Genomic DNA, 9,387 nt, shown 5'->3' with positions numbered 1-9,387 from the left:
CTTTATGAAATTATTGTTTTCCATCGACCCAACTCCTATCTCTCCTATGCCGACTTAGTTGAACTTTAGTTGAGTTGAAAAAATCGTCCTGTCAACAACGTTTGATTACGGAGCCCCCTTTATCGACCGTGTCGAAACTTAAAAGCCATCGTGAGCTCGCGCATTGTGGTGAAATTTATTGATTTGTGTATGAACCAGTGCAAAGGATAGAAAACCGTGGAAGAATAGTAAAGGGTAAGTCGGCATATCCGAATTTTCCATGCATGCTAGGCTTTGTTCACTCATATTTAGGATAAACCATTCTCATTTTCATAGTGCCACTATTCATGTTCACAAAAGTCAAGCTTAAGAAGATACATTCGAACTCATAGTAAGTAAAACCCATTCTCATGTTCTTACTGCGATCATTCATGTTCACGGATATCCAGCTTATTTTTACAAAACGCACTCATGCTTAGAAAAAATCATGTTTCATATTCTTTTTGTAATTATATATTTTACTTTAGGAAAATTAACAGTTACTTGGTTGTTTGATTCATGTGAAATTTACTTTACTGAGAAACCAATTATATATTTCCTCGCTATACTTATTTTTTTTATTATTTTAATATAGATCAAATGGGTTACATTAATACATACATATTTTGCAAAATATTATATTTAGGTTCATAATTGGTCATGTATGCCTATACATTGTGTATTATTGTGCATAGTTCATTGTGTATTAAACAATTAAGCAGTATATTGTCTACATCGTGCACAGTTTCTGTCTTTTTAGATACTTAACGAAATTGTAACGGGTTTCATTATATTTTTAGTAATATTTTGCGTATATTTCAATTTCGCACATCTAAGACATTTTTTTGCATGACTGACGAGTATTCCCCTTCATATGTGGAATGCCAACCTGTCTCATCTCTGAAGCGTTATGCCCCACCAGTCGGGTATACGCCCCACCGTGGGAAACACTGGTCTATACACAAATTAATTTTATATATACTTTTTCCCTATTTACATGTAAAAAATATTTTTGAATTGTTATCTACCAATTCAATCTGTGAGAAATAGTTAGGATGCAGGCAAATTCTCAAGTTGTTGTTTTATAAAACTATCTGGGGGCTGACTCTGTATCTCTCACAAGCGTCCGTTCCGCGGGTTTACGACTGACAAACCCGTTTTCACTGATTTTGGTACTCTTTAGTAAGTCGTAAACCCGAATTTAATCGACAACTCAAAGTGACAGCTCAACGTTTCGCTTTAGATCGACGTCTGCCGCCGCTCCTTGTATTTTGACAGTTCTTGTTAACTTTGGTACTCTCTACCTCCGAAAGCTAGAAACATTATAGCTCCAAAGGCTTGATTGTCGGGTTTATCAAAATAGGTCGAACTACCTCTGGTTTGGGACCGTTTAGAGCTTTATATCGCCCAACGACATATTTTCCGAAGTTAATAAAATCGAATTTACTAGTTTTAAAAGGTAAGTAATTTGTTTTATTTCGAATTAAACAATACCTCAACCGAATTGATAAATATATACCTAACCGATGCACCTTTAGGCACAGATTATGGAAATTACACTTCGTTTCAACAATTACTACAAGAAAAAACTATTTACGTAAACAAATTATATTATTATGTTCTTAATTTGGGTTATTTAAGTAATTTGTGCGTAATTTAGATTGGAAGGAAACTTTTGCAAACGTCCAACGCTGCAAAGGGATAGTTTTATAAGGAAAATTTTGATGTTGAATAAAATAGAATTTTAATGCATCTTTTACCATATATACCGATGTAAATAGTTGTTTCTTGTAGTTAGCTGAATATTTTATCTTATATGCCCAATAGGTACATGGCTGTTTCAATCTTATTAATAATTTTTTTTTTGTGTACCTACATTAGCCACAATGGGAGGTTATCTCCGCCTGCTGTTTGTTAATAGAGCTTTGCTCGCGGAAGACCTCCGGGAAGAGGGAGTCCGAAGACGTGAGTTGAGGGATCTCTCGAATCCATTGAATATTCCTGCAACATTATTCATTTCGAATTATCGGCTGTCGCAGGACATTTTCACAACTCTGTGTGAGGAACTGAGGCCGATACTCCCTGTACGTAGGCGAACAACCGGAGTGCCCTTGGAACTTAAGGTGAATACAACATTATTTAATTAATCATTTTTTCTTACAATATCTGCAAATCCCCAACAGCACTTTCCGGTGGAAATTACAATTAGAAATTAAAAATAATTCTCTTTAGTCCATTACCTGTACCTAGGTACTCTTTCATTTATACAGTTTGTATTGTTTCTTTCTGCCTATCTTATCTTCTATTGCCGTGTATTTGCCGTACTCATAATACATTATTTATTTTTAAGGTTCTAACGACACTCTCATTTCTTGCGACAGGGTCATACCAAAAAATTGTGGGGAATGATTTTCACTCGAGCCTGTCGCAACAAACAGTGAGCCGACACTTGAACGAGGTTGTGTCGGCACTAAACAATATAATGCACCGGCACATCAAATTCCCAGGAACACAACAAGAAAGGAATTCCGTCAAACAAGGGTTTGTTTTGATCTATTGTATTTTATTGTTACTTATCTTGTTTACCCGAGGATTGTGGCATATTCAGATGACAGACTATAACGTCTCCACTAATGAGGAATGAATGCATCAACATGGAAATTATATTGGTATACAAGCGTAGTCTTAGGCCAATTTAAATAAATAATATATCATTATCGTCATAGAATAGAAGAACTGTAAAAATGCCATCCATGTAGATTTGAATGGAAACCAATATCGCCACTGACTTGGTACCTTTTGGTTCTAACCCATTTAGCACATGCTGTATCTTTCTTTCACTTGAATTTCATGATGAAACAGTTTGTTTTTGAAATTTAAGCAAAGAACGGTCCGTCTTAGCGATTAAAGTAATATTAATTTTATAACATGTCTGTATCGAGGTTGAAGGAAGGAACAATAAGAAATACAAAAAACAACTAAATTACATATGTGGTGTAATATTTTATATTTGTAGATTTATAAGAAAACAACAGTTATTCATCTTTGAAATAAAACAAAATGTTACACTAAATTTATGGTTTACAATGAAGTAGGGAAGTATTTAAGTACAAATCTTATGACTTCAGAAAAAAATTTGGTTTTGATTTATTAAATACATAAAACAAAATCAGAAACATACTTTTTCAGATGCGAGATCAAAAAAGTAGATCATAAAACTTATAGCGATAAGTTGGTACAACTAGAAATGGTTGATAGGAAATAAGTAAGAGTTATAAAAGTACCTTTGCTACAATGGGTACTAAATGGTAAAAAGTGATGGTACATGTGCCAGAATCGGCTGTTAATTAGTCATATTTCAATAAGGCGTCGCATTGTCGTGTCTCCAATATATAGTAGTGCTGCAAGCACAGCTCTCAGCTTGTTGTCCTGAAACCATAAAAACAACTAAATTATAAAAACTGTATTGATAGTTCAGTATCTATATCGATTTTAATCATAAAACTCTATATATGTTTCAGGTTTTATGAGAAATATCAATTTCCGGGTATAATTGGATGCATAGACGGAACCCATATAGCAATAATAAAACCCAAAGTCCACGAAGAGGCATATTTCAACCGAAAAGGTTTCCATTCGATGAATGCTCTCATGGTAAATAAATAATTTTTTTTTTTAAATATGGACAAACTAGCTGATACACCTATAATATAAAATATATCATGCTATTTTTCACCTGTAGATATGCGACTCAAACCTAAAAATAATAACTATATGTGCGAGGTATGGGGGTGCATCACATGATGCACATGTATGGGAAATGATGGCAATAAAACCACACTTGGAAGAAGCAAATAATCGAGAAGCTTTCTGGCTTTTAGGTAAATTTCATTCATGTTTTTAATAAAGTGGGCTATTTTTAATGTATTTGTTTAAATATGTATAGTAAATATTATTATATTTCAGGAGATTCAGCATTTCCGCTTAGGCCATACATGATGACCCCCATCTTAAATGCGGTGCCGGCATCGCCAGAAGAGCATTACACGAAATTGCAATGCAGGGTTAGAAATTGTATAGAACGCTGTTTTGGGATTGTAAAAGCTAGATGGCGCTGTCTTTTAAAACATCGTGTGCTTCATTATACCCCAGTAATGGCAGTGAAGATAACGAATGCATGCGCTGTTCTTCACAATATTGCCATTGAAGCTCAAATGCCAGAACCAGAGGATGTTATTATTGAAAATGATTGTAGAGAAGTGTTTGATATTAACGATCGACACGACAATAACCTCAGGCAAGGTCGGCTAACTCAACGTGAGCTTGTTGAGACTCTCAATCGCCACAGTTAAATATCTCTGACCAGCTCTCTAAAATCATCTTCAATAATAACATCCTCTGGTTCTGGCATTTGAGTTTTAATGGCAATAATATTTTAATGTTGTAATTTTTGTCTCATCTGTTTTTAAATGACAATATTAATATATGTACGAGTATATTGCCATTATAATGTCTAATATACAATAAATCATATCTTACACTTCCGTTTGATAACATCTGAGAGTATCAGAGCCATCATCTCTTTCATTTCTTTGAGAAATTCAATCTTCTCCCGCTTCATTTGTATCTTCTCCCGCTCCATCTGAAGTAATTCATCCATTCTATTTTTGACTGAAAGTGAAAATATTTATGTAATTTTTTTATAAATATATTTGTTACATACGATTCTTACTCTTTTTCATAGCATAATTCCTATACACCCCAAGATATTTCAGTGTAAGTACTTACATAGTCGTTTAGAAACGTTGTGCGAGGCCTTTCTTCTGATGCCAGATGGCCCAGGCTCCGGCTCAGACTCCGGCACAGGCTCCGGCTCAGGCGTCGCGGGGATTATCATTTCGACACTGGGAATAATTTCTATCTGTAAAAAGTAATAAACTACCTATTTAGTTTTCCAATCCATATTAAAATATAACTGTGCATGAATATGATCTGAAACATACAAAATGGAAAGGAGTCTCCTCTCCAGGTACCCCATCAATGAGTTCTGGCCCAATAATGGCCAGAATTTTTTCCTCGAGTGGGGTGAGAGGTGGAACCCTGCTCACTCCTCCCCCAGTTTAGCACAGCTCCACTCGAGTGGGGTGAGAGGTGGAACCCTGCTCACTCCTCCCCCAGTCTGGTACAGCTCCAATCGAGTGGGGTGAGAGGTGGAATCCTGCTCACTCCTCCCCCAGTCTGGTACAGCTCCACTCGAGTAGGGTGAGAGGTGGAACCCTGCTCACTCCTCCCCCAGTCTGGTACAGCTCCACTCGAGTAGGGTGAGAGGTGGAACCCTGCTCACTCCTCCCCCAGTCTGGTACAGCTCCAATCGAGTGGGGTGAGAGGTGGAATCCTGCTCACTCCTCCCCCAGTCTGGTACAGCTCCACTCGAGTAGGGTGAGAGGTGGAACCCTGCTCACTCCTCCCCCAGTCTGGTACAGCTCCACTCGAGTAGGGTGAGAGGTGGAACCCTGCTCACTCCTCCCCCAGTCTGGTACAGCTCCAATCGAGTGGGGTGAGAGGTGGAATCCTGCTCACTCCTCCCCCAGTCTGGTACAGCTCCACTCGAGTAGGGTGAGAGGTGGAACCCTGCTCACTCCTCCCCCAGTCTGGTACAGCTCCACTCGAGTAGGGTGAGAGGTGGAACCCTGCTCACTCCTCCCCCAGTTTAGCACAGCTCCACTCGAGTGGGGTGAGAGGTGGAACCCTGCTCACTCCTCCCCCAGTCTGGTACAGCTCCAATCGAGTGGGGTGAGAGGTGGAATCCTGCTCACTCCTCCCCCAGTCTGGTACAGCTCCACTCGAGTAGGGTGAGAGGTGGAACCCTGCTCACTCCTCCCCCAGTCTGGTACAGCTCCACTCGAGTAGGGTGAGAGGTGGAACCCTGCTCACTCCTCCCCCAGTCTGGTACAGCTCCAATCGAGTGGGGTGAGAGGTGGAATCCTGCTCACTCCTCCCCCAGTCTGGTACAGCTCCACTCGAGTAGGGTGAGAGGTGGAACCCTGCTCACTCCTCCCCCAGTCTGGTACAGCTCCACTCGAGTAGGGTGAGAGGTGGAACCCTGCTCACTCCTCCCCCAGTCTGGTACAGCTCCAATCGAGTGGGGTGAGAGGTGGAATCCTGCTCACTCCTCCCCCAGTCTGGTACAGCTCCACTCGAGTAGGGTGAGAGGTGGAACCCTGCTCACTCCTCCCCCAGTCTGGTACAGCTCCACTCGAGTAGGGTGAGAGGTGGAACCCTGCTCACTCCTCCCCCAGTCTGGTACAGCTCCAATCGAGTGGGGTGAGAGGTGGAATCCTGCTCACTCCTCCCCCAGTCTGGTACAGCTCCACTCGAGTAGGGTGAGAGGTGGAACCCTGCTCACTCCTCCCCCAGTCTGGTACAGCTCCACTCGAGTAGGGTGAGAGGTGGAACCCTGCTCACTCCTCCCCCAGTCTGGTACAGCTCCACTCGAGTGGGGTGAGAGGTGGAACCCTGCTCACTCCTCCCCCAGTTTGGCACAGCTCCACTCGAAGCCGCGACACCTTCTTCTTCGCGTTGCTCCTCAGGTCCCTCCAGGTCTGAAACAATTTAATAATTAGTCAAACAACTATTCTGGTGAAATAGATTATTTGGAATTATTATAATATGCACATACTTGCTGCCACTTTTCTCCGGTTTTGCAGGTTCCAAAGCCGAGAGCGTTTAGGTCCTCTGCTAAACTCTGCCATTCTCGTAGGTTTTGCAGGCGTCCCTCCAAGCCCTGGAACCTACCGGAAGCCATGGCAGGCCTCTCTGTGAGCCACGCCACCAACAACTCCAGCTGCACACTCGTTGCCCTTTTTTTAATAGTCTGTAGGAGAATTATCATGTCTTAGGATAACTAACAATGTAAAATAAGTAAATGAACATCACGAAAATGAGGTGACTAATAAAAAACTGACAAAGGCAAAAATACACACTACCTAGTGAATATAATATAATAACATAATGAGTAGCGTCATTAGGTGAAAAGAAATCTACAAATAAATGTCATTTGTACGTATAAAACATTGTTCATTCAAAGCGAATTTGAGGTTATAAAGTCCTTTACTTCTTGGAAAGGTTACGATACCTTACGAAATACATTTACCAACGTAAAAAAATACAGAATAAACATGAAAATTATAAATAATTGTACAACTTACGGTCATTTTTCCTTATTGAGTGATAAATGAATCAATTGTTCAAAATGCGTCAATGGGTAATATAAATTCAGCGGAAACGTCAAAATTCAGCGCGCTAATAAATATGCCAATAGACAATTTTGGCATTTCTGTATAGAGTTATGTGAGATGCAAACGTATCCGACGCCGACGACGCTAAAATAAACCAAACTTTATCCATGTCGTTACAGAGTACTGTTTTAAGTCCGATGTGATAAATTTGGCCAAACAGAAACGTTTTCGTTTGTGAAATCGAAATTTACCTAGTAAGCCCCCTGGTCGGTAGCTGAGTTGACATCGCGTTTAGGTCAATTCTTCAACAATATATTTGTATTACAGTGGTATAGTATATTGTCCTCCACGCTAGGAGTTCACCTGTGTTGTGGAGGACTTTTTCAATTGTAAAGTTATATTATACTAAAACAATAGGTACAGTGGAGTTGGTTACACAGGGAAACAATAAAAATTAAAATATAAAATCGATTTTTCCATAGTTATAACAACAAAAAAAGTGAAATATAAATATTAAATATTAAAAGGATTGTAACCAGTTCCATATGTGTTTTTTGTATTCTATAAGATTAGAATTAATATTAGTGTTTTTGTCCAAAGGATGTGTTTGTTTTTGGTATTAGTAAGTTGGTGTGCATGTCTTGTTCTAGTATTGCGAGAAGTTTGTGAAGTTTTAAATGTGTTTAGGTTCTTGTAAAGGAAAGTAAGTATTTGATTTGAATATAATTTTTGAATCTTTAACACTGAGAATTTTTTGAATTTGGTTGAAGTGGGTGTTAGTATTGGTACTTTAAGTATTACTTTTATTAAGATTTTCTGAGCTTTATACAGTGTGTCTATGTATTTTTACTGGCATAGCCCCAGGCAATAATGCCGTATTCCATTATAGATTGTGCTATTGCGAGGTATAGGTATATTCTTTATATAAAATATGTTTAGTATATTTCTCACGTTTTTGAAAAAGTAAATCAACTTGTTTAGCTTTCCTTTAACTGACTCAATATGTCTGTCCCATTTTAAATAACGTTCGAAGTATTTACCAAGATATTTGATATTTTCGGTTTGTGTGATTGGACGACAATTGCATGGGGTGCTCGCTGAGTGACAGGAATGTATTTTAAGGTTGATTATTTTGGAGGGTTGGCCTCTCGAGTTTATGCTAAAGGTTATGAATCTATATTTAAAGTTAATAAGTTAGAGTCAAGCCATTTTTTTGTAATATTTAGGCCAAATTCAGGTTTTGTGATTAGTGTGTTCCAGTCAGTGGCCTTAAAAAGTAACACAGTGTCATCAGCAAAGCTTTTAATTTCCCCGTCTATTTGCAGGTGACATAGATCGTTGATATAAATAAGGAATAGGATTGGACCAAGTACCTTGCTTGACCTTGTACCTGCCTTGTGGTACTCCGTAGGATACTTGTTCCTTGTCACTACATGTGTTAGAGACTTAACATTTCATTGCTAGATCGAAACTCATTAAACTTATCTTGCGTGTGCAGGCCTTACCATGGGATAAACTATTGATTCAGCAAATAAAATAAATAACATGAACATAACACTAGGTTCACAAAGAATGAAGGCTGCTTGTTCCAAAATATAACAATAAATATGTTATATTTCATATAATAAAATATTCAACGTAAATTCCCAAATAGATTCAGATATATGCTGAAATCATGGCTCATAAGTAGAATTACGTTATACAAATCATCACTATCAATCAATAGCCGTTATTCATTGGCATGTAGATTTAGTGTTATTTTAGATTACGTGTGCCAATAATAATCTGAATATCTTATAGGTACTTACAATAATATGTATATTTACATTGTTATTGAACATGTACATCCTGTTGACAATCTGCTTATTTGTAGTTTAACGGAATAATACTTTACACAACAGTAAAACATCGTTATTCCATTTGGATTTCCTGGAAACTCAAAAACCCAGGTAAACGTCTTGGAAAGAATAGAAATGTATTATAGTAGATTTTAACATGTATATGGTTTAAGTTTAAAGTCAACCTACATTTAATTTGAAGATAAAAGATATAAATAAAAACTCGACTTACAAATATGGTATCTAGTTCCCACTGATGTTTTAGAAAGAAGAAGTTTTATAAAAATATGTAA

General features: G+C 38.2%; 1 protein-coding gene and 1 long non-coding RNA gene across 2 annotated transcripts; both read right to left on the bottom strand.

Annotated features, from left to right (window-relative positions):
- Window positions 1–4,468: 4,468 nt before the first annotated feature.
- Window positions 4,469–5,131, bottom strand: LOC149416065 (uncharacterized). The gene is made up of 3 exons (XR_016303524.1): window positions 5,022–5,131; window positions 4,807–4,939; window positions 4,469–4,689 (listed from the first exon to the last, which is right to left on the bottom strand). It is a non-coding gene; the product is annotated as an uncharacterized LOC149416065 (long non-coding RNA).
- A 1,348-nt stretch (window positions 5,132–6,479) lies between these two features.
- LOC149416064 (uncharacterized) lies at window positions 6,480–7,232 on the bottom strand. The gene is made up of 3 exons (XM_089641868.1): window positions 7,227–7,232; window positions 6,698–6,892; window positions 6,480–6,620 (listed from the first exon to the last, which is right to left on the bottom strand). The coding sequence occupies exons 1-3, from the start codon at window positions 7,230–7,232 to the stop codon at window positions 6,480–6,482; spliced, it is 342 nt and encodes a 113-aa protein (XP_089497994.1).
- Window positions 7,233–9,387: the final 2,155 nt, after the last annotated feature.

The sequence above is a fragment of the Hesperophylax consimilis genome, chromosome 17 (assembly GCF_061612785.1).
Source record: "Hesperophylax consimilis isolate HC1 chromosome 17, BYU_Hcon_1.0, whole genome shotgun sequence".
Lineage (NCBI taxonomy): Eukaryota > Metazoa > Arthropoda > Insecta > Trichoptera > Limnephilidae > Hesperophylax > Hesperophylax consimilis.
This window is presented reverse-complemented; position numbering and strand designations above follow the sequence as displayed.